Here is a 24,667-nt window from a genome sequence, read left to right as displayed (position 1 = left end):
TCTGGAGTAGAGAGCAGAGAACACACCAGGAATGCAAAAAGGGAGAAGGATTTGTCTCTAAAAGGCTCTGCAAGGCTGGATAATGGTTGGAGCTTCATCTCCAAGGGATTGTTTCCAACCAAGTTTTCCAGTTCCACCACCTCCAGCCCTCTCTAGTCACCTGCTTGGAGAAGCAGGAGATGAAGGGTGTTTGTTGTGGTGTTGAGCAGCCTCCCAGGAGCTGTCTGGGTTGGTTTTGGGCTTATTCTTCTCAGACATGGGAGAAGTGAAGTGTCATGAAACAGGGCTGGTTCCATGCTGCCTCTGTCTTGCTTCCACTGGGCCTTGGGATCTGCTCCTCCTCTTTCCCAGGAAAATCATGGAAAGCTCAGGGTTGGGAGGGACCCCAAGGATCACAGAGCTCCAACCCCCCTGCCAGGATGACACAAGCCAGGATGCCAATGGCCTTCTTGGCCACACTCATGCTCAGTGTGGGGTCACCCAGCACCCCCAGGTCCTTCTCTGCCTGACAGCTGTCAGTTTTGGGTGGCATCAGGTAGGAGGAGGTGGCTTCCTGCTGCCTGTCAGCTTTGGGTGGCACCCAGGAGGAGATGCTAAAGGGTGGCACAGAGTGGGGGGACCTGTCACAGCACCCATCACTCCACAGCCACTTGACCCAATGGGGACATTGTGGTTCCACTTGGAAAAAATCAGAGGAATCCCAGATTCCCAAGCTTGGAAAAGCCCTTTGAGATCCTGGAGTCCAACCATTCCTGTCCTGTGCTAACCCATGGAGATGATGGTTTCTCCTCAGTTCTGTAGGCCACCATGAGGTTTGGAAATCCTCTGGAGCCCTTGGCAAAGATCAAGTGTAATTTGGGGTTGCAGGGGGGTTCCCCTCAACTCCAGGCACCCCATGGATGAGCATCTTGGTCAAGGGAGAGACCAGGGTGGGTCCCCACTGCTGGGGCACCCTGCTAAGCAGCATGGAGAGCCACCAGCCTCAGTGCCTGCCTGTAGAACACAATCCCACACAACAAACTCCACTCCATGACCTTCCTGAGGCAGAAACATGGAATTTGGTGGCCTGGATATGCCAAATTCAACCCAATTATGCTCCTGAAATGATTTTAATTACTAAACCTGATCCCTTTTTATAAGGAATAGAGAAGGTTTGTAGCTGATTGGATGGTTTCCTAAGGGAAACCCACTCTGCTCACCTTGGGCTGGAGGTGGCCTGAGGAACCAAGTGCCTGTTCTCCTCATCTAATGTCCCCCCTAATTTCTCCTTTCAAATTTTCATTGATGAGTTTTGGGGAAAGAAGAGTTAAAGAGGCTCCAGTGTCTCCCCATGAAGACAGAGCAAACCCTGCTGTGAATTCCTACCAGGAGGACTTCCAACCCTGCAGGAGAGAAGAAGGGAAGGGAGGGAAATTCTCTCCACCCCCCCCCTCCTTCAACCAAACCATAGCTCCTTTCTCCTTTGGGTTCAGCTCTTTGCTGGTCTCCATCAGGAGATGGTTGTCAGGCAGCAGGAAGGATGCAGAACCCCAGGGACCCAAATTCCCTGGGGGAACTTGGGTGCTGCTCCTTCCTGGGGTGAATAAAGGAGATTTGGGGGGCAGGGGCTGAAGCTGAGTTAGTTTATCCCAGGAGGAGCTGAATTCTCTCAATCCCACACTCTTCCTACATCCAGGGTATCTTAAATGTTGGGAAAATGTAAGATTTTCCCCCAAATTTGCCATTTTTTCTCTGAAAATAGGAGATTTGGAAGCAGACAGGGCATGAAGGTGTCCCTGTGGTTTCCATCCTTCTCTCTAAGGAGGCTTTTTGGGGTTCTTACCCCCCCCCAAGGACTCATCCACAGTGTGTTTCTTCCCAGAGGCAGCAGAGGGGAACTGGGAGAGTTTCAAACCCTTTGGAACCAGGAATAAAACCTCACTGGATGGAGCAGCCAAAGAAGAAGATCTGAGTTCCAGTTGGAGCACTGGGATGTGAGAACATCTTTGACCTAAAATAGAGGCAGCTGGGATAAAAATAACAGCTTAAAAAGGATGTTGCTGATGCCAGCACACCCTAAAATAACCAGATTGAGGAGTCATCCCAAGGAACAACCTGATGAAGGAGATGGATTGATGGAGCTGAGATCCTAAGAACCCAAAGATGTTTCCACCAGTGCAGAATCCAAGCCCAAGAGAATCATTTCTTACAGATCCTTGGCTTTTCCTGAGTAAAATTCCACCCAGCTCTAATTCCAAAGGTTTTCAAATCCCTCTCTGAGCTCCCAGCTCACGTTACGACCGCGGTTGTCCCAACCCATAACATTCCAAACCTAAAAATAGGGGATTTTAGGGGGTTATTATCAATAAACAGAGGCAGCTTGTGAAGAATGAGGAAGGAAGAGGGTATGGTGGATGGGTGAGGGATATATAGAGAGAGATTTCCAGGCTGCAAACCCAGCTGTGATCCCTGTTCCTTGGTCTGGACTCACCTGCAAGATGCCAGGAGCTTTGGAGACCTTCTCATGTCCATCTTGAGCAGCAGAGCCCTTTGCTTCCAGCTGGAAATTCCACCACTTGTCCTTTACATCCCTGCAAAATTAAGTTTTCCAGCTAAATCATCAGAACCACCTCATCAAAAGCCAGCTTGTCAGGGAGAGGTGATGCTCTCCCACCAGCCCCACAGCGAGCTGCCTTCACAGGGTTGTTTCTTCTCAATTAAAAGGAGGCCCTTAATTAGCTAATTCCCAAGCAGGAGGAGCTCTGAGGGGCTTTCTGACATTTCTTGAGGATTAGCAGCACCTTAATTATTTAAAGGCTGCCATTTAGCCTGCATCCTGCATCTCCAGGGTCAATTAACTCATTAACACCCAGAAGAGTGTCACTTGAGGGTGTTTCAAGTCACTGAGGGGATGGGGGTTGGAAAGGACAATGGGGAGAACATCTGTAGGTCCATCCCACCAGAGAGGTGTCCTAATAAACCAGCCCTGATGGCCAGTTTGGGCTGGAAGAATCCAGAATTCCCAGTTAAGGAGCAAAGACCCATCTTTTCTCTGGAGGGAGAGCTGGAGAAGAGCAGAGTAGATCACCAACCAACCCTTGAGGAGCTCATGTCCTGCTGCTTTGATCTGGGTTTAAACCAGGTTAAAAAGGGCTTGGATGAAGAAAGAGCTGCCCTGAGGATGAGGAGTGGGTGGAATACTGTGTCACCTCCATGGCATCACAGTGTCTTACCTCCTTCTCCATGAGAGGAGGAGAAGATCTCCCAGGGAACTCTCCAACACAAGGACCACGATCCCTCTGGTCTCCCAGCTGAAAGAAGGGGGGAAAATAAGCTTAATTTTTGGGGTTGAACCTCTTAAAAAGGGGGTTCCTAAAGAAGCCTTGTTCTAACAAACATCATGAGCAGTCTCATGGCCATCAGAACCCTTGTGGTTCTCACCCAGGGACACCTGCTGCCCACCTGAGCCTTCAGAAGCACCTTCTGCCCCTCTGGAAGGAGCTGCATGGAGATGATTTCCCTGGAAAAGCCTTGGTTGGCCTTCCCAGCCCTGCAGATTTGGTCTGTGACATGAAGAGGTGGCCAGCAGAGGACATTTCCTCTGGGTCTATCAGGGTTTTGCTGCTAGAGGAGGATAAATGGATTAAATTCCATTTTAATTAGCAAAAATAAAGGGTGAGGAACCATCTCAAGGTGGTCCAGGTCTTGCTGAACAGCAGCACAACCTCCTGCTGTGTCCAGCCAGTACTCCCAGTTTGGTATCATCAGCAAACTGGGGTCCTTGGCCAGGTCAGTGATGAGTGTGGTGAACAAAGCCAACCCTTGGGGCACACTGTGTCCTACACACCTCTGTCCAGGTGTTGATCACACCTCTACCATCACTCCACCACACAAGTTTCTGGCCAAACTTCCTTCTCTTCTCTTTGGGACCTCTCCCCATCTGCTCCTTGTAAGGAAACCCCCCCTAGTCCCTGCCCCAAATACCCCCCTGACACCCTCCCCTTGCACCCCACACTCAAGTGAGATCCAGATGTGACCTTTCCAGAGGAAAAATCCTGTTCTCAGTTGAAGTTAAAACTGAAAAGACCCTAAGAAACCTCATTTTTCCCCCCAAATTACCTTCTCCCACTCGTGCTGGGTCTTGGAACATCACATCACCACCACATGCTCCATGAGCAGCCCAGCAGGTGGCATCCACACCTCTGTCTTGAAGCCTGGGAGAGGAGGAGGAGGAGGAGGAGGAGCAAGGCAGAGCTTCCCCTCATGCTCTCCAGCACCTCCCAGGGGTATGGAGCAGGAAAGGCACTTTCCCTTGAGCTTTAATTCTTCTTCTTCTATTTCCATGAGGTTCTTCCAGGGTATTTGGTGGGTTTTTCCTCTTGCAGGAGCCACTCAGTAGGAAACCTGGAGCCTGAGCTGTGAGGAAGAGGAGGAATAAGCAACCTTCTCCATGCTGGTGGTGCCTCATGCCCAACTGAGGTGTTTTTCTTTGTAATTAAAGGCACAAAAGAGAGAGGAAAATTGATGTTTCTTGGTGGGATGGGGACCTTTCAGCTGCAGGATGGTTCTGAGCTGCTAAATGGAGCTGTGGCTACTTAAAATATAGAGAGAATTGAATTTCTATTGATATTTCTATATATTTTTAGAGATATATATTAAAAAAGAAGTGTAAGAGTAAGTGAGGAAGCTGAAATGAAGGTCTTGCTACTGACTTTGGGGTTTTTGGTGGGGTAACCATCATCTGCTCATGGAATTCAGCAGAAAGAAGGAGGAGTTGAGGAACTCAATGAGTCTGGAGCTCCTGGAAAACTCATTTGGGATGGTTTGGGGACAAGGTGGTGTGGAGAGGAGCTGCAAGAGGTTGTTGTCAGACCCATCGGTCTGTACTTGGTACCATCCCTGGGGATGTTTCTCCTTCTTTATTGTCCTCAAATCCAGTCAGATTGATGGTTGGCAAGTTCTGCTTTGGATCTAAAATGACCCCACCAAAAAAAAAATCACCCAGGATCTTCCCAAAAATAAAAGCCCAGTTGGTTTCTCTCTGAAATATTTACCTGTATCCATTTGGGATGTTCTTACCTGAGTGAAGAGGGGGACAACCAGCAGCTCTGAATCTTCTGGAGCTGGTGATTTCATGGATGGGCTTTATTTTCCTAAATGAATGAAGAACAGAATCATCAATCCCCTAGTCAAATGGGATGGCACAGCTAGAATCAGCAATCTATCACCCCAAGGAAGCTAGTTCCAGCTACACAGCCCTCAAAACCTCAGACCTACCAAAGCTTGGCTTGCTTTCAGAAGATCCTTCAGCTTCTGAGAGCTGAGGCCACCAAGACAAGATGTGGGACCCTTTGAGGTCCTCCCAAACTCCCTAACAGCTTCTTCAGCAAAAGGGGTTGTGTTTGGGGGAACAGGAAAGGAGCTGGGGGTGTCTTTGCCACGTGAAGGAGAGCAGATAGGTCTGAATTACAGATGAAGCTTCTCCTCAGTGACCCCCAACACCAGTTGGGAAGAGGCTTTGTGCCCCCCCAGGGTTGCTCAGGGCTGGCAGAGTGTGATGAGCCCAGGGTTTGGCACTGAAATCTGTCACAGGATGAGTTCCTCAGGACAAACAGGAGGACAACCAGCTCCTGAGATCTCCAGGTTTGGCTTGGAAGATCCTCTTAAAGTGGCTTTTTTAAATTCCTGGCTTCTTCTCCCTCCTTCAAAAGGAGATTTTGCCTGGATTGACTTGGTGGTGTAAGAGTCCATCAACATCTCAAGGTGCTGAGATCCATTCCACTGAACAGACCCATCTTATCCTGCAGGAATATCCCAGGAAAACCAGATCTCAAACCCATTCCAGTCCTCCCAGTGACCAAAAGTGACATCCAATCCCTTCATCCAGGTCACTGAGAAAGATGTTGAACCAAACTGGCCCCAGGACTGAGTTCTAGGGGGGACACCACCCATGACCAGCCTCCAGCTGGAGAAGGTCACTGCTGGTTCCTGTTCATGGGGGGAAAATCCCACCCTTCTGTGGCATTTTGGGGTTCAAGGGGGGGTGCACAAAGCTCACCTGGCAAAGCTCCAGCTCTTTAAAACACTTCCTTCTGCTGGGTGGTGGGGCAGCACCTCCAAGTTGAACGGCCCAACCTTGAGAGGATGTTTGTTCCTCAGTGATAAAGCTGCAGAGGAAGAGGATTTGAAGCAGATTAAAGAGTAGCCAAGAGATTATTTGATAAGGAAACTGATTCCCAAGGGATTATTTCCCTGTGTCTTTCTTGACTGTGTGCTGATAAGGAATCAATAAACCACTTTGATCCTGGGGTGATTGAAACCACATGAAGGGAGCAGCTTCTGAATGACCTGGATGAAGAGGTTGGATGTTCCCTCAGGGAGTTGGCAGAGGACAATCCAAGTGGGGCCTGAGCAGGGCAGAGCAGAGGGGGAGGATCCCCTCCTGTCACCTGCTGCCTGTCACACTCCTGATGCCCCCCAGGAGCTCAGAACTGGCCACAACACTCCACTCTCACCCCACATGGTGTCCAACCCAGAGCTTCTCCACTACCAAGACTATCTTCTGCTAGATACCTTGCCCAAAATGTCTCTTTTAAAGGTTACATCATGAGTTTGGAGGCAAAGTCAGGAAAAGGGAGTTAATTAAGTTAATTACCTTCTATTCCAACCCTATAGAAGGGATTGCAGGAAGGGAAAGAGAAGGAATCCAACCTCAAAAGTGTGAGGAGCTCATTCCTGGGTTGGAGATGGACCCAGCTGGGCTTGTGTAGAGAAACTCTTAGAGAAGAGCTCTGCCTGTGGGACACAAAAATCAATGGAAGGGAAGAGATGAAGGAGGGGAAAAGGGACATTAAACAGAGGAGAAGGCAGTGGTAAGGGTTGAAATGACTTTAATATACAAATAAATCCCATTGCACTATAAATAAACCAGGATAAAAATACACAAAAAAAACCCCACAACTTTGTAAGGATTAAAAAACCCCCAAATTCTTCTTTATTTTCTGAAAAATCTCTGGAGAAAGAGCAAAGAAAAAGGGAGCAAAAAGTGCTGCTAGAAACAGGGTGGTGACAGCAAAACAACATCTTGAAGCCATGAGGTGCTGAGAGAAGGTGTTGGGCTCATTTTTTGGCAGCTCCTCCAAACTTCTTAAACTCAGCCTGCTTCTTGAAGAAGAGCTGAGCAAGGATGTGATCTGCTGTCCTGCTGAAGTAGTCTCTCATACGAAGGGTTTGGACCTAGAAAGGCAAAAGATGATGTGTTTTAAAAGCAGAACTGCCTGGGGGTTAGATATTAATAAGAAGGGATATTAATAAGAGGGGATATTAATAATAAGGGATAATAAGGGGATTGGGATCACTGGAGCTGGGGAAGCTTAGAGATCTACCAGCCTTGCTGGTCCATCTCATGCCTCATGCATGAAGCCAACCTGAAAACCCATCTCTTGCACACACACACCCCCTCTGAGCACACCCTTTTTGTCTTCTCCACCTTCTGCTTCCATGGGTGGAGTTCTGGTAGGTTTTGTGGGCCAACTAGTTAGAGCAGAAGGAATTCTGTCCATGTGCTTGATGGAGAACAGAGTCACAAGGTTGGAAAAGACCTTGAAGATCAGCAAGTCCAACCAATCCCATCCTGAGCTGAACCAGATCCCTGAGCACCTCATCTACCCCTAAGGACTCAGCCCCCTCCCTGGGCAGCCTGTTCCAGCCCCACAACTCTGCCAGGGAAGAGCTTTGCCCTCCCAGCTGAGCTGCCCCTGCCCTGGGGCAGCTTGAGCCCATTGCCCCTTGTCCCATCTCCTGTCCCCTGGCTGCAGAGACCATCACCCACCTCTCTGCACCCTCCTGGCAGGGCAGGGGAGGTGGGGAGAAGGGCTCCCCTCAGCCTCCTCTTCTCCAGGCTCAACACCCTCAGCTGCTCCTCAGAGGATTCACCCTCCAGCCCCTTCCCCAGCCTGGTTGCCCTTCTCTGCACTCACTCCAGGACCTCAATGTCCTTCTGATGCTGAGGAGCCCAGAACTGGACCCTGTACTCCAGCTGCAGCCTCCCCAGTGCCCAGTCCAGGGGCACAATCCCCTCCCAGACTTACTGGCCACACTGGGTCTGACACAAGCCAGACTCTTATGTGCAGGAGAAAAGTGTTCATAGAATCATCAGATGATCTGGGTTGGAAGGGACTCCAAGGATCACACAGTTCCAACCCCAGGGCCACCAACCTCCAGGCCTGGAGTTATACAAGGATGCTCATACCCTCATCCAACCTGGCCTTGAACACCTCCAGTTCAACCCCATCATGGTTTTCAACTCAATCCCCTTGCCCATCTGACTTCTCACCTGGTTGCCTGTACTATAGGCCAGAATCAAGAGCAAATCCTCATCACATATGCTCTTGATATAATGTTGGGTTCCAACAGGGAAGAAAACAACATCTCCAATGCCAATGTTGAAGGTGGAAGTGACTCCAGAGTGAGTAACTCCAACCTAGGGCAAGGAAAAGGAAAGCAGGAAGGTTCAACAAGAGTCATCTTCAGCAGGTTATTGGGTAACCAGAGTGTGACAGTCCCAGCACTGAGCTGAAATCAGCAGCAGAAATCAGACTCTAGGAAGGGAGAGGATTATTAATCAAGGCTGAGAATAAGTTGTTAAGTAATTGTTTTACAGCTTAAACTCCACTGGTGAGTGTTACCTCCCCAAGGTAACTAATTACCTGTCCACAGCCACTAATGACATAACCCATCTCGTTAGCGTTGAAGTGGAAATGAGGCTGCCCCAGTTGATTGCTGTGTATCCTCAGAGTTGCCATGGTCAGGGTATTTTCATGCTGGAAAGGAGGAGAAGCACCCAAATTAGTTCTATCCCTGTTAGATATGAGAAAAGAATGGCAAACACATACAAATAGGTTACTACAGCTTAATGTTGGGGGAGTTGTGGGTGTCCACAGGCTGGGAAGGTGACCCTGGGTGAACCTAGTGAGGTGCAACACTGTGAGGTGTCAGGTGTTGCACTTGGGCTGGAGGAATCCCAGTACAGACTGGGAGAAGAGCTCCTGGAGAGCAGCCCTGCTGGGAAGGACCTGGGGGTGATGGGGGAGGAGGAACTTCCCCTGAGGCAGCTGGGAAGGGCGATGGGATCCTGGGCTCCATCAGCAGAGGGGTGGCAGCAGGGACAGGGAGGGGATTGTCCCTCTCTGCTCTGCCCTCCTGAGGCCCCAGCTGGAGTCCTGTGCCCAGAGCTGGGGCCCAACACAAGGAAGATGTGGGGCTGGTGGAGAGGGGTCAGAGGAGCCCCGGGGATGCTCAGAGGGCTGGAGCAGCTCCCCTATGGAGAGAGGCTGAGGGAGCTGGGCTGGGGCAGCCTGGAGAAGAGAAGGCTGTGGGGGGACCTCACTGCAGCCTGAAGGGAGCAGAGGAACAGGAGGGGAATCAGCTTGTTAAAGGGCAGAGACTGGCAGGACAAGGGGCTGGAGTGAAGCTGGAGGAGGGAAGGGGGAGATGAGATCTGAGGGGCTGGAAGGGGCTGCCCAGAGAGGGGGTGGGTGCCCCATCCCTGGGGGTGTTGAAGGTTGGATGAGTCCCTGGGCAACCTTGTGTAGCTCCAGGCCTGGAGGTTGGTGGCCCTGCCTGTGGCAGTGGGGTTGGAGCTCTGTGACCCTTGGGGTCCCTCCCAACCCAGCCCAGTTTGGGATTCTCTGATCCCAGTGCAGGTTGGTACCTTGTTGAGCGACTCACTGAAGATTTTTTCTGTTTCATTAAGCCCGGTGCCGTTTATGCGGTAACGAGCCCACTGGAACTCTCCTCCTGGGAAAGGGTATTTTGTTGATCCTAAAACAAAGGCAGGTGATGAGCAGATCCAACAGGGGTTGGTTGAGATTGCTGGTTAGCACAGGAAACTTCATAGAATCACAGGCTGGTCCCACAGGGAGACATCCAGCTGGGGCTGGAATCTCTCCAGAGAAGGAGACTCCACACCCCCTGGGCAGCCTGGCCCAGGGCTCCCTCACCCTCACTGGGAAGAGGTTCTTCCCCACATTGGGGGGGAACTCCCTGGGCTCCAACTTGAGCCCATCACCCCTTGTCCTGTCCCCACAGCCACTGAGCAGAGGCTGCCCATGGCCCCCTGTGTCCCACCCTTCAGCTCTTGATCCCCATGGATCAGATCCCCTCTCAGGCTTCTGAACAGCCCCAGGTCCCTCAGCCTTTCCTCCCAGGGGAGATGCTCCAGCCCTTCAGCATCTCTGTCCCTCCTCTGGACTCTCTCCAGGAGATCCCTGGCTGGTTGATCCCAGGGAGCCCAGCACTGGCCACAACACTCCAGGTGGGGCCTGACAGCAGAGGGTGAGGATCTGCTCCTGTCACCTGCTGCCCACACTCCTCCTGATGCCCCCCATGATCCCACTGGCCTTCTTGGCCACCAGGTCACACATCCAACCTCAACTTCCCCTGGCCTAACTATTTGTCCTAGTTTTGGCTAGGATGGACTTAAATCCTTTCTAGGAGGGGATGGAATGCCATGGTTGGGAGGTGGGATGAGAGCAGTGCTGACAGAACCCTGATGTTTCTAGCTGGTGCCAAGCAATCAAGGACTTTGAGTTGTTCATGAGAAGGGAGAAGTGACCCAAACTGATCAAAGGTGGGATTCCATGCCAGTTATCTCATGCTCAGCATAAAATGGAGCTTCTCTTTATACTTCCCAACTCTTTTTTCTCCTAAGAGATTAGAGATCCCTTCCTCTTCCTCCCCAGGAAGACAGGAGAGCTCTTCAGCTGTCCTACCTTTGAGGTTGTAGAAGTAACGCCACACGAGGTTGTCCGGGGACTGCACGTAGGTGGCGTTCTGAACCAGCTCGTGTAGGTTTGGTGGCAGGTTGACTGCTTGATCTTCTGCTTGCTTCTGGAATGTTCTGATGAAGTTCACTCCACCTTGAGGCTGTGGGCCACAGGATGCATGTTAAGTTAAGAGATCAAAATGGCCAGGCTACCAGGAAATCAGCTTAGGGCTTCACTATGTGAAGCTTCACCCTTCCACCCTTGGAAATATGGAGGAACCTCCATGAACTGGGGAGAAACGTGGAGGAGAAAGATCATCTGGGAGAACATCATCATCATCATCTCTCAGATGATGAGGATGATCATCATTTAGGGGCTTTTTCTTGAGGATGAAGACACAGGGTGTGCACAAGGGACATCCTTCCACACTGCTGGGACTCAAGAGGAGCTCTCCCAGAACCAGAGAGTCCAGAGTGCTGCGTGTAGAAGACCAGACAGAGGGTGGCTCTGCCATACAGACCTTTAATGCTTTAGCTGCAATATCCTCTGGGGTAGAGAAGAAAACATCATCCACATCCAAGGTCTGAAGTTCTTCATGTGTTGAGAAGAACAGCAGGAAGACACAGTCATCTGAGCCCACGTTCTTCACCCAGTGCACGGTGTTTCTGGGGAAGAAGATGACTTGGCCGGCCGTGACGTTGTAGGTGGTGACCGCGCTGTCACCCGACCCGATGACCCCGATCCAGGCAGTACCCTGTGACATCACCAGAGCTTAATGATCCCCCCAGGGAAGTTCTCTCATTTCATCAATGGCAAAGGCAATAACTCAACCCTGAAGGCTGTCTGGAGAAGACAGCTCCTGATGTCTTCACAAGCCTTGGTGGATTTCAACCTTCTCATCTTAGATTTAAGGGTAATTTCCTTGTCCAATGAATGTGGCAGCTTGAATTCCTCAAGGTGAGATTCTACTTCTCTCTTATTGTCTTTATTTTTATAGACTTTCAATTTGATGGGCCAATCTTTCCAAAGATCAGAGAATCAGAGAACATTAGAGGTTGGAAGGGACCTCTGGAGATCATCTAGTCCAACCCCCCTGCCACAGCAGGAGCACCCAGATTAAATCCCACAGGATCACATCTAGGTGGGGTTTGGATGTCTCCAGAGAAGGAGACTCCACAACCTCTCTGTGCAGCCTGGCCCAGGGCTCTGTCACCCTCACAGGGACAAAGTTCCTCCTGACATTCCCATGGAGCTTCCTCTTGCTCCAGCTGCACCCACAGCCCCTTGTCCTGTCACTGCCACCCCTGAGCAGAGCATGGCTCTGTCTTCCTCACTCTCACCCTCTATGTCTTTATGAACGTTACTAAGGTATGTGGTGGTGATGGTGGGGGGTTTACACATCTATATACTCAATGCTTTCAACTACAAACCCAACTGCAATAAGGAGATACTACCTGGAGTAGGTAACCATGCTCATTGGCGTTGAAGTGCCAGTGAGGAGCTCGGAGTCCTTTGCTCTTGATCCTCAAGGTTCCAAAAGTCATTTGGGAACGCTGGTTGTTGATGCTCTTCCCAAACTCCATTTCTTCTTCATTTTGATACTCAGTGACATCAGTCCTGTATCTTGCCCACTGGATTTCACCACCTGGGTACTTATGGACCTGTCAAGGAGAGAGGAGAAGTGTATTAATTAGGGACAGTCTTCTTCTCTTTCAGCTCCTCAGCCTTTCCTCCCAGGGGAGATGCTCCAGGCCCTTCAGTATCTCTGTGTTCCCCCTCTGGACTCTCTCCAGGAGATCCCTGGCTGGTTGATCCCAGGGAACCCAGAACTGGACAGAACACACTGCTGGCTCATGGCCACCCCATCACCCACCAGCACCCCCAGGTCCTTCTCCTCAGAGCTCCTCTCCAGCAGCTCAGCCCCCATCCTGTTCTGATCCTGCCAGACTCTCCACTTGCTTCTATCCAACCTCATCTGGTTTCTCCCTGCCCAGTTCTCCAGCCTATCCAGGTCTCTCTGGATGACACAAAAGATTCTGGATTGGGATTTAGGGAAAGGTACATAATGAATTAATATTAATTCCATCATTATCATTCAAATCCATTAACCTGAAAGGCAATCAGAGTGGATGTTGTGAGTTTAAAGTGCCCAACTAGCTCATCTATCCTTTCCTACAGAGGGTATTTTGGATGTGAAGATCAATTTAGAAGGAGATGAAGGACCTACCTTGGAGTTCTTCAGATGAGCCATGAACTGGTATTTGATATCCACACGTTTCTCCTCTGGTTTGGGGGAAGATTCACCATCATCTTTAGCAGGTGTCTCCTGTCTGATGAAGACAGTGGTGTTCTTTTCATAGACCAAGGTCAGGATGAGCACTCCTATGATGGTGGTGATGATACAGGCCAAGAGACAGGCCAGGAAGACTTTCATTAGGGACCAGCTGCTGGTTCTCTCCTGGAATGAATTAAAAGCCACCCAAACAGACAAAGAAACAACAACAAAAAAGCCTTATTAGATCACAGAATCACAGAGCTGGAGAAGACCTTGAAGATCAGCAAGTCCAACCAATCCCATCCTGAGCTGAACCAGCTCCCTGAGCACCTCATCTGCCCCCAACCAGGGGTGGGGACTCAGCCCCCTCCCTGGGCAGCCTCAACAACTCTGCCAGGGAAGAACTTTGCCCTCCCAGCTGAGCTGCCCCTGCCCTGGGGCAGCTTGAGGTCCCCTTGTCCCATCTCCTGTCCCCTGGCTGCAGAGACCATCACCCACCTCTCTGCACCCTCCTGGCAGGGCAGGGGAGGTGGGGAGAAGGGCTCCCCTCAGCCTCCTCTTCTCCAGGCTCAACACCCCCAGCTCCCTCAGCTGCTCCTCACAGGATTCACCCTCCAGCCCCTTCCCCAGCCTGGTTGCCCTTCTCTGCACTCACTCCAGGACCTCAATGTCCTTCTGATGCTGAGGAGCCCAGAACTGGACCCAGCACTCCCTCCAAGAGCCCCCCTGCCTCCCTCCAAGAGCCCCTTTGCTTTTCCTCAGGACCTTCTTAATACAGGAGGATTAAAAAAAACTCAGGGTTTAATCTCCAGACTGACTCATTTAATGATGTTTCAGATCCACTGGAGAAGTAAAACATGATCAGTACCTCTCTTTTTGGCCACTCTTTTCCTCTGGAAGGGTTTCCTACCTTCTCTCCATGCATTTCAAATGCCTGGTTGTCCATTTAGGAAAGCTGGAAGAGATCAAACCCCAGAAGATAAGGGGAAAGGGGAAAAAAACCCTCATTAAAACAAAAGTAATGTTAATTCTGAGATAATTAAGCTCTGTTAGAGAGCCCAGGGAAGTGACTCCTCTTCTGCACAGTGACATGGGTGATGTTTAGCACAGTGTGAGGCAAGACAGAGAGTTTCCTTCATTCAACTACCCCTGAAAGGTTTCCACACACTTGACATTATTCATGGAGCACATGAAGCTGAAGTGCCAACATGACAAGGAGATGAGTCTGAACCATGAAATAGCTGTGGGGGGAAGGGGGAGGGAAGCAGAGGTCATCTTGTTCCTTTACCTATGGTAAGGTTCTCATCTGTTTACTTTACAGCTTTGCCAGGTTGTGTAATCTGTTCTCACCACCACAGAAACCTCTGAGGTTCCAGAACTTCTTTAAACAGTCAGTTTCCCTGTTTAGATGTTATTAGGTATTACAGGGAAGGGTCTGGGGAGAGACCTCTGAGCCCATTCCAGTCCTTTGAGGGGTTTTGGGAGAGCTGGAGAGGGGGTGGTGCTGAGGGTAGGGAGGGAAAAGCCCAGAGGGCCCAGGGCAACAGCCTTCAGCTCCAGGAGAGGAGCTGGGAGGCAGAAATCCTTCCCAGGGAGAGGGGAACCCCTGGCCCAGGGTGCCCAGAGAAGCTGGAGCTGCCCCTGGATCCCCTGGCAGGGCTCAAGGCTGGGTTGGGATGGAGCTTTTGAGCACCCAGGGCTGGGAGGGGGGGGTGTCCTTCTCTGTGGCAGGGGTGGCACTGGGTGGGGACAGAGCTCCCTTCCTCTCCAACCATTCTATGATTACTTAGAGGAGGTTTTCACAAGCCTAAATCACTCTTGCAGCAAGAGGAGTGTTACATTGAACCCTAGAGATGAGGATTCCTTGGTTTGAAGAAGTGTTGAGTGTTGCTACCCAAGAAGAAACAACCAACTAGGCTTGTGTAATAGGGGGGGGTTTGTAATGACCTCCTCTTCCTCCCCTCCCCCTTCATTTCCTTACTCTATTTCATGTATTTCTAGGAAACAAGAGGTTTCCCTTCTTGCTTCATAATTCTTTGCTATCACTCAGCTTCCTTCAAACCTTTGTCAGGTCTAGTTTTAGACCATTGAGCTGTGGCCACCCCCTCCTGCTGTTGGATGTTTAAAATGAACCCTTAAATCTTCACCAACATCCTTTAGAACTCATATCCATATAAACAGATACCACTGAATCCTCTCTACTCAATTTATTTCCCCTCCCCCAATAAATATTTAGTTAATTAGCTCCTCCTCATGGCAAATTAATCTGTTAGCTGCTTTCAAAGCTCTTCTTTCCATCCTATCCTCCTTGGTTTGGTGGTCTGACCAGTAGGTTCTCAATTTTACAGCCCTCAGGGCTTTTTCTCTCCTTTTATTACCACCATAAAGAGATTTTTTAACAGATTCTCTTTTCCTAAAACCTTTTAAATAGGTTACTATTCCCCTGGTCACCTTTGAGAACTTCTTTTTGGCATCAATCCTTATTAATTCCAGCTTAAAACCACCCTGAGGGGGGGGAAAGGCCCCTTTCTTGCCCCCTCCTCTTAAAAAGGGGGAAAGACCCCTTCTTCTTGCCCCCCCTCAAAGGGGGAAAGGTCCTTCCCAAGAATGAAAAGCCATGGGAGATGACAGAAGCAGTGAGCAACCAGAATGAAAATCAGCATTTCCAAGGATTTCTCCATCCTGGATGGTTTTAAATCCTAGAATGAGTTTGGATTGGAAAGGACCTTTAAAGCCCATCTAGTCCTACCCCCTGCAGTGAGCAGGACACCTTTAATTTGATATATATATATATAAAAAAGTCTATAAAATATCTCTTGGACAACAAATCTAACTGCTGTGGTGGTGGAAAGTAATTATTAGGTTGCTAATGAGTGATTAGAGGGTTTGGAGACTTGCTGAAGCTCCTTTACAGATAAAGCAGGGCTAAATTCTAGCCCAATTAACCCTCCCCTGGCAATTAGCTTGATGTCCCAGCCTGAAGAGTGATGGAGAGAGACATGCTGATGGACTGGTAAGAGAGGAAAAGATATTAGCAGGAGAATCTTGATTTGGAAAGACACTAATTAAGTGATTAATGATAATAATGTTGTCCTAGGGACAGAAACATCCTCCCCTATTTCCCTCCCACCATGCCAAGTGTCTTACCACAGGTAGAATCTTCAGCAGGTTCAAGAGCAGGATGCTTGTCTTCATCAAAGCCTCAAACTTCCCTCCTCTGTGTTTTACAGATATATATACACACACACAAACACACACACACACACTGTAATTCAGGAAGTCCCTTCCTCATCAAATATTTCCTGCATATGCAAATGCTCAAGCTCACAGCTACTCCTGGCCAGCCTTAGCAAACACTTCTTGGCACTTGTTAGGAAACTGTAAGTTACTTTCTGTTTAGTCCTGTTATTTTATGTGGGTATTTCCTTTTTCTTTCCCCCTCCTCACACTGTCCCAGTTCTCATCACTGACACTTGGGATGCAGCAATTAGTTTAATTACATATCCTGTTAGTTTTCTTCCCCTCCTCTGAGTGGCAACTTAATTGATAAATGAATTAAACTCCAGCTTTAACTATGTTGTGTACAACCAACTTACATATCAGGTGCAAAGCCACCTTTAAACCACTCTTTAAACAGCCATAAAACCCTCAATAGCATTGAAAATTAAATCCTTATTTAAATTATTATTATTTACAATTAAAAAACTTCACTCATTGCCTGATTTGATAAGGTGCCTTTATCTTGTGTGGTGCCAAGGTGTTTGATCAAAGCCTTTTGATGCCTGCACAATATTAGGTTAAACAAATAGAAATGCTTGATGTCCCCAAGAATGGTTTTAAGTGTTTTACCCCCCAAAAAAACCCTAAAAACAGGGTGCTGAAGGTTTCTAAAGTGTGTTAAATTGATAAAGGAGAAGTATCTGGAAAAAAACCAACAGGAACCCCCCCAAAAAGAAGGAGGAATCTTAAATATAGGTAGAATTAAGGTTTCTCCAAGGAGGAAATAGTGAAAAAGGTTTTCTAACCAGCAAGCAAACTCTTTCTTCCCATCATGAGGGATTCCAAGGGATTTATCCTTTCTCAAGCAGGATCCAAGGGGAATGGGGTGTAACACCTCTGAGTACACCCAGGCTATCAAGCCTTGCTACCTCAAGGAGTAAATCCACCTTTCTGCTGTGAGTTACAGGCAGAAATCCTTCAGGAACAGGGAGTTGTAACAGTTTAGGCAGTGGCACATGAGTGAATTCAGGGTGTATTAGCTCTAACAACACTGTGTACATACACTGTGTGGTTACCCAGTTACTCTGGGTGCTGTTTGTAGGTACTTACAGCACCCAGAGTAGCAGAAAAGTCAAGTGAATGAACACTCAGACATGTGTGATGTGAAGGAAAAAGCCTCATCTTCCTCTGCATGACTGAATTCCTTTGTTCAAACATCCCCTGGCAACCAGTAGTGTTATCCCCCTGGTATCAGCTGAACATTCACAGCTCAGCAGCACAAGGTTGTAGGAAAATACTTCTCTAAGAAGAATTTGCTAGCTGAGTAATTGCATTTGTTGGCCTCTGACTTCAAGTGTAGCCCTCAGCTTTTGAGGAAGGCCAATAAAATGTGTCTGGGAGATGTTATTCCCCCTTCCTTATCACCTGTCAGCTCCAGATGACACGACAAGTTATCAAGCAAAGTCATTTCTTATCTCTCAACTTGCTGCTTCTCAACAGGAAGATGGGGAAAGAAAAATCAAGAGAGAGAATTCTTCTTCCTCCTCCTCCTCTGCTTTCTAGTTCATTCCTCACAATCAGCACATGCTCAGGTAGCTGCTGTCTCATGTGGACCTATAAATACCCAGACTAACCCCCAACCACCTCACTAGAAAGGCATGTTGCCACAGATATCTGGTTTGCTGACAGCATGAAACTCTAGTGGATGTTATAGAAACCTCAGAAACAGTACAAAAAGCTTCTTTTCCACAACTTTCTGGTGATACATTTCAATTCCCCACTCAAATTGCTACTTACAGCTTTCCTCTTGGGCTCTCCATTTGGCTACTCTTCTCTCTCTCTCCCTTGCACAGGTTCCAGTGGATTTCCAGAGCTGATTCTATTCAATTCTGCTGCAAAAAAAGAAATAGAAATCTATTCTCTGCTTATTTAGACCCACTGAAGGGGTTTTATAAAGCTGTGAACAAAATCAAAGCAAGAGGAAAGGAGATTAAGGATTTGCCAGGAGCAGAAGCTGGATGGGTTCAGCTCTAACACATTCTATGATCCAAATGCCTCTTAAAAAAGCTCCTTCTCCACCCAAAAAAACCCCACCAGGCTTTAGTAGGATGGGAGAGGAGGGTGGTTTAAAAAGCCTTCAGACCCTTTTTGAAGCAGTAAGTTTGGGATTGGGGAAGGAGGAACATACAGTTACATGAAGGATTAGGTAATCCTGCTCTTGCTAAACCTCACTGGTGAGGTTTACACATGATATGGAGCTTCCCCTGTTGCTAACAGGCCTCAGAGTGAAAGGGTGAGGAGAACCAGCTCCAGAGTTGAAGGGGTTTTGGTCAAGTTATGAACACACAGAGATTCTTTCCCAGATTAGGGAAATGAAGACCTGGTTTAGGGAAATTAAAACCCAGATTAGGGGAAATTAAGGCTTTACCAACACTCTGTACATGACTGCTTACATTTCACACACAATGATGTTGAGTTTTAGCAAGAGCTTAATGGTTTGAGTGGTGTTGGAAAGGGTCTGAATGGTGCTGGAAATGGTTTGAATGGTGCTGGAAATGGTTTGAATGGTGCTGGAAATGGTTTGAATGGTGCTGGAAATGGTCTGAATGGTGCTGGAAATGGTCTGAATGGTGCTGGAAATGGTCTGAATGGTGTTGGAAATGGTCTGAATGGTGCTGGAAATGGTTTGAATGGTGCTGGAAATGGTTTGAATGGTGCTGGAAATGGTCTGAATGGTGCTGGAAATGGTCTGAATGGTGTTGGAAATGGTCTGAATGGTGTTGGAAATGGTCTGAATGGTGCTGGAAATGGTCTGAATGGTGCTGGAAATGGTTTGAATGGTGTTGGAAATGGTCTGAATGGTGTTGGAAATGGTCTGAATGGTGCTGGAAATGGTCTGAATGGTGCTGGAAATGGATTGAATGGTGCTGGAAATGGATTGAATGGTGCTGGAAATGGTCTGAATGGTGCTGGAAATGGTCTGAATGGTGCTGGAAATGGTTTGAATGGTGCTGGAAATGGTTTGAATGGTGCTGGAAATGGTTTGAATGGTGCTGGAAAGGGTCTGAATGGTGCTGGAAAGGGTCTGAGTGGTGCTGGAAAGGGTCTGAGTGGTGCTGGAAAGGGTCTGAGTGGTGCTGGAAAGGGTCTGAGTGGTGCTGGAAAGGGTCTGAGTGGTGCTGGAAAGGGTCTGAGTGGTGCTGGAAAGGGTCTGAGTGGTGCTGGAAAGGGTCTGAGTGGTGCTGGAAAGGGTCTGAGTGGTGCTGGAAAGGGTCTGAGTGGTGCTGGAAAGGGTCTGAGTGGTGCTGGAAAGGGTCTGAGTGGTGCTGGAAAGGGTCTGAGTGGTGCTGGAAAGGGTCTGAGTGGTGCTGGAAAGGGTCTGAGTGGTGCTGGAAAGGGTCTGAGTGGTGCTGGAAAGGGTCTGAGTGGTGCTGGAAAGGGTCTGAGTGGTGCTGGAAAGGGTCTGAGTGGTGCTGGAAAGGGTCTGAGTGGTGCTGGAAAGGGTCTGAGTGGTGCTGGAAAGGGTCTGAATGGTGTTTTAGACAGTTTCCAGCTCTAACAGTTCCACTTTTGGTTTAGAGATTCTAAAACAAGTCAGATTTTATTCTTTTTTTTTAAGATTAAAGACTTTCTGAATTGAACTTTTAAATACAAAGTCACAAGGTTGGAAAAAGACCTTGAAGATCAAGTCCAACCATACTCCTCCTTTGCTAACCCACAGCCCTGAGCACCTCATCTACCTGATTTTTAAACACCCCCAGGGAGTGAGGAGCCCAGAACTGGACCCAGCACTCCAGCTGCAGCCTCACCAGTGCTCAGCAGGACTCCTTTCCTAACTGGGAGATGTCTTCTAGGAGTTATGTTCTCCACTGCAGTGAGAAGACTAATTAATGAGCACTTCACTTCTGGATATAATTAGTAAGATGATCTCAGTGGCACAGGGTCTCCTGTTTCAATTCATCCCCCTTTTTTTTCTCCTCCTCCTTCCACCACCAGGAAGTCCCTTTGGCTTTATCTTCTCCAGAACTTCCTTGTAGGTGGAAAACCCCACTGATAAGCCCAGGTCCTGCTGTCCTTCAGATCAAATCCACTGGCAAAACCAAGTGTATAAAAGGATTAAGAGGTTTCCCTCTCAAACACACAAGGAAGCTGGGCAGGGACTTTTTAGAAGCTCATGGAGTGACAGGACAAAGGGGAATGGGTTGGAATTGGAAGGGGGGAGAGTTATATTAGATGTTAGGAGGAAATTCTTCACTCTGAGGGTGGTGGGGAACTCCCTGTGCTCCAACTTGAGGAGATCCCTGGCTGATTGATCCCAGGGAGCCCAGAACTGGCCCCAACACTCCAGGGTGGGGCCTGAGCAGGGCAGAGGAGAGGGGGAGGATCCCCTCCTGATGCCCTCCAGGATCCTATTGACCCTCCTGGGCACACTGCTGCCTCGTGGCCACCCCATCACCCACCAAGCACCCCCAGGTCCTTCTCCTCAGAGCTCCTCTCCAGCAGCCTGTCCTGATCCCAGCAGTAATTCCTTCTCTCTCCACATATTTAATATCATCATTCCTATCCCATACTCTGGAATTTAGTGTTCCATCCATGAGTGTGGTCATGGATCCTCACCAAAACCTCATTACAGACAACACCAAATACTTCTAGCATCACTTACTACACCCTTAAAACCTACTACCAGTTGCACAGGGACTATTCCTTCAACCAAACCCACCCCCTGGTGCAACAGAAAGAGGCAATGAAGAAGAAAGTGGAGCAAAACAAGAGCAAAGACTTCAACCACCACCTGTGCAGAGAAATAAGACTCCAAAGCCTCAGTTGTAGGGGTGCAGAACTTGCCTCTGTAGTGACTCAAGCTGCTGGAGGAAGGATTCTTGCTGTCCAGGACTTGTGAAGAGAGGAGACAGTGAGGAATCAGAGCAGAGCCACCTTCCCTTTATTGAGCTGCTCATGCTTTTCAGCTGGGTTTCTCCTGGAATCTTCCCTCATCTTTTTTAAGCAACCTAAATGGAAAATAATTTTAAAAAAGGTGATAATTTGCACTGAAATCTCTTCTCATCAACCATAATCTAAGTGGGATGTTGTACTTTTAGCCTCTAATTCTTTGTTTTCCTACAAATAACTATGAAGCTCTTCAACTTTTTGCCTCTCAAAGAAGTTTGTGCCAGAAAATAAAGGGAGGAAAAAAAAGGAAACAAGAAGGAAAACTTCTTGTATATTGACATTTTAGTAGTGGAACAATTAGAAAAGGCACTACTGTGAGAGGAACCTCTCTACTCTGCTTTCACAAGAGCAGGATTGCACATCACACTTGATGGCAGTGACCAAAGATGCAGCTGAGGAAGGACACACAGAAACATCCTATCTTGTGGTTTCAAAGCTGACACAAGAGAGCAGAGCTCCCAGGCATAAACCAGAAGTAGGTTGGTATAAAAACCCCCAAACAAGCTGGTGGAACAAGGACAGGAAGCTTGTTCCCTTGTAGATGCTTTTATATAAGCATGTAATGGGTTGGGAAGGGACCCCTCTCCACCAGCCCCACATCTTCCTTGTGTTGGGCCCCAGCTCTGGGCACAGGACTCCAGCTGGGGCCTCAGGAGGGCAGAGCAGAGAGGGACAATCCCCTCCCTGTCCCTGCTGCCACCCCTCTGCTGATGGAGCCCAGGATCCCATCGCCCTTCCCAGCTGCCTCAGGGGAAGTTCCTCCTCCCCCAGGACCCCCAGGTCCTTCTCAGCAGGGCTGCTCTCCAGGAGCCTCAGAGACCCCCCACCCAGAGACACCCCCCTCAAGGGGCTCCAGGCAACCCCCACTCAGAAACACCCCCCCCCCAGGGCTCCTCAGAGACCCCCATCCAGAGATTCCTCCCCCCACCCAGGGCCTCAGAAATCACCACTCAAGAGATTCTCTTCCCTGGAGGTCTTAGGGACCCCCACCCAGAGAACCCCCCCCCGAGGGGGGGTGTCTGAGAGGATCCCTCTCAGAGACTTTAGAGACCCTCACCCAGAGACTCCCCACTCCGGGGGCCACAGGGACCCCCCCACTGAGAGACAACTCCCCCCCCCGCCCCCCCAGGGGCCTCAGAGACCCCAACCCAGAGATTTTCCCTCACCCAGGGGTTTTAGCAACACCCACCCAGAGATTTCCCCCTCCCCCAGGGGTCTCAGGGGCCCCAACCCAGAGATTCCCCACCCCCCCTCAGGGGGTCTCTGGGACCCACACCCAGAGATTCCCCACCCCCCCCCCAGGGGGTCTCAGGGACCCCAACCCAGAGATTCCCCACCCCCGGGGGTCTCAGGGACCCCCCAGCCAGAGATTGCACCCCCCCCGGGTGTCTCAGGGACCCCAACCCAGAGACTCCTTCCCCCCCCGGGGGGGTCTCAGGGACCCCCACCCAGAGATCCGCCCCCGGGGGTCTCAGGGACCCCCACCCAGGGAATCCACCCCCTCCCTCAGGGGTCTCAGGGACCCCCACCCAGAGAAACCCCCCACTGGGCCTGAGAGACCCCGACCCAGAGACTCCCCCCCCCCCCCACAGGTCTCAGGGACCCCCAGCCAGAGATTTCTCCCACCCCCAGGGGTCTCAGGGCCCCCCACCCAGAGACTGCACCCCTGAGGCGCTCCAGAGACCCCCTCACAGAGTCCCCCCACCCGGGAGCCCCAGAGACACAAGGACCCTCACTCAGAGATTCCCCCCCCCCCCCAGGGGGCCTCAGGGACCCCCAGCCAGAGATTTCCCCCCCCCGGGGGTCTCAGGGACCCCCACCCAGAGAGTGTCCCCCCCCAAGGGTCTTAGGGACCCCCACCCAGAGAGTGTCCCCCCCCAAGGGTCTTAGGGACCCCCACCCAGAGACTGCACCCCTGAGGCGCTCCAGAGACCCCCTCACAGAGTCCCCCCACCCGGGAGCCCCAGAGACACAAGGACCCCCACCCAGAGACACCCCCTCCCCAGTAGCCCTCAGAAACCCCCACCCAGACCTCCCCCGAGGGCCTCAGAGCCCCCCACCATGCCTCAAGAGGGCCACCCCCCCCGAGACCCCCACCTATACACCCTCCCCGGGGCTGCCACCTCACACAACGCCCGGGAGAGGCGGGACAGGCCCTCAGAGCCAAAACCCAGCCGTAGCCGGTACCTCCACCCCCTTTTCCCTCACAAAACAAAGCCGCAGAGCCGCTCCTCAGCGTCCCGAAGGTGGGTGGCACCGGCTGCGCCCCGCCCGGGAGCCTGAGGCGCCCGCACCCCATGGCGGCCGCTCCTCAGGCGCTTCCCGCGCAGCGGCTTTGCCGGGGCCGCGCCTCCTGAGGCAACGCGCAGGCGCAGAGGCGGCCGCGCTGCCCTATGGGAGTTGTAGTTCTAATCGTAGGCGGGCAGCGGGCAGGGAGCGCGTTGGGACTACAACTCCCAGCATGCCCCGCGCCGAGAAGGCGGGAAGGCGGGGCGGGTCGCCTCGCCTCACCTCACCTCAGCCTGAGGCGCGCTGCTGAGGTGGGTGGATGGCGGGGCTGGCGCCTCCTTTTACCTCTCTCCGCGGGAGAAGGGGTTAGAGGGCAGCCGGGGGGGTTTCTAGCTGCCCTTCAGGGCTGTCTCCGCGGTAATGGGGGTGTGGGGGGGTCCCACCGGCCAGGCCTTTGCCTGGCAACGCTCCCTGAGGCGGGTGTGGGAGATGGGGGGGGGTGTGAGGCCCGGTCAGCCTGTGGAGATTCACTTCTCTAGGGTGAGAAGCAATAGGATGAGAGGAAACGGCTTAAAATTGCTCCAGGGGGGAGATTTAAGTCAGATTTGTTTCCAGAAAGGGATGGGAGGGGCTGGAACAGGCTGCCCAGGGAGGTGCTGGAGTCCCCAGCCCTGGAGGGGTTTGAAAGGTGAATAGGTGAAGTGTTTGAGGACATGAGGTGGGTTAGGCAGGGGTTGGACTCGATGATCTAAAGGGTCTCTTCTAACCCAGGGGATTCTATGATGAGCTCTGCCCTGGCCCTTGGCTGAGGCACAAACAGCTTCCCCAGCCCATCACTGAGGCAGCTCTGGAAGGGCCTGTGAAACCCATGACATGCCACAGCCCTGGAAAGCTTTAGCTCTAAAGATGATGAAGTGAGAAGCTGAAACAGAAGTGCTCAGTGCTGGTGGGTTGAGAACAACAGTCTGTGGTTCTGTCTCCCAGATATCCCTGTGAGAAAGAGCTCCAAGAGAATCTTAGGCTGGGTTGGAAGGGACCCCAAGGATCCCAGAGCTCCAACCCCAGGGCCACCAACCTCCAGGCCTGGAGCTACACAAGGTTGCTCAAGGAACCTTGGGCTTGAAAACCCCCAGGGATGGGGCACCCACCCCCTCTCTGGGCAGCCTGTTCCCCTCCCCACTCTCTCTACAAAGAACTGTCCAAGTTCTTAATTCCCTCTCCAAGAGTTTCCACAATTACACAGCCTGGA

General features: G+C 50.5%; 1 protein-coding gene across 3 annotated transcripts; it reads right to left on the bottom strand.

The window, feature by feature from the left end:
• Positions 1 to 6,858: 6,858 nt before the first annotated feature.
• DYNAP (dynactin associated protein) lies at positions 6,859 to 16,267 on the bottom strand. 3 transcript variants are annotated; one of them, XM_084278149.1, is made up of 10 exons: positions 16,168 to 16,267; positions 13,889 to 13,975; positions 12,973 to 13,203; positions 12,200 to 12,406; positions 11,266 to 11,499; positions 10,752 to 10,905; positions 9,692 to 9,801; positions 8,688 to 8,801; positions 8,315 to 8,461; positions 6,859 to 7,215 (listed from the first exon to the last, which is right to left on the bottom strand). In XM_084278149.1, exons 2-10 carry the CDS (start codon positions 13,964 to 13,966, stop codon positions 7,099 to 7,101), a joined length of 1,392 nt encoding a protein of 463 aa, XP_084134275.1. In that variant the 5' UTR covers positions 13,967 to 13,975; positions 16,168 to 16,267; the 3' UTR covers positions 6,859 to 7,098. The 3 variants fall into 3 exon arrangements, with proteins under 3 accessions (XP_084134275.1, XP_084134276.1, XP_084134277.1); XM_084278150.1 differs by having other exon boundaries at positions 13,931 to 13,975; XM_084278151.1 differs by lacking the exon at positions 11,266 to 11,499 and having other exon boundaries at positions 13,931 to 13,975.
• Positions 16,268 to 24,667: the final 8,400 nt, after the last annotated feature.

This window comes from Gallinula chloropus (assembly GCF_964237585.1).
Source record: "Gallinula chloropus genome assembly, chromosome: Z".
NCBI classification, from domain to species: Eukaryota; Metazoa; Chordata; class Aves; order Gruiformes; family Rallidae; genus Gallinula; species Gallinula chloropus.
Note: the sequence above shows the minus strand (reverse complement) of the source record. Positions and strands in the feature narration are given on the sequence as shown.

Bases quoted from the DNA above. Each gene is read 5' to 3' on its own strand.
- DYNAP (XM_084278149.1), bottom strand. From the start codon at position 13,966: ATGGACAACCAGGCATTTGAAATGCATGGAGAGAAGGTAGGAAACCCT. The intron at 8,462-8,687 runs GTAATTAGTTAC...TCCTTGCCCTAG, and splicing joins TCATTAGTGGCTGTGGACAG to GTTGGAGTTACTCACTCTGG. The intron at 7,216-8,314 runs GTGAGAAGTCAG...TTGCCTTTCTAG, and splicing joins CCTATAGTACAGGCAACCAG to GTCCAAACCCTTCGTATGAG.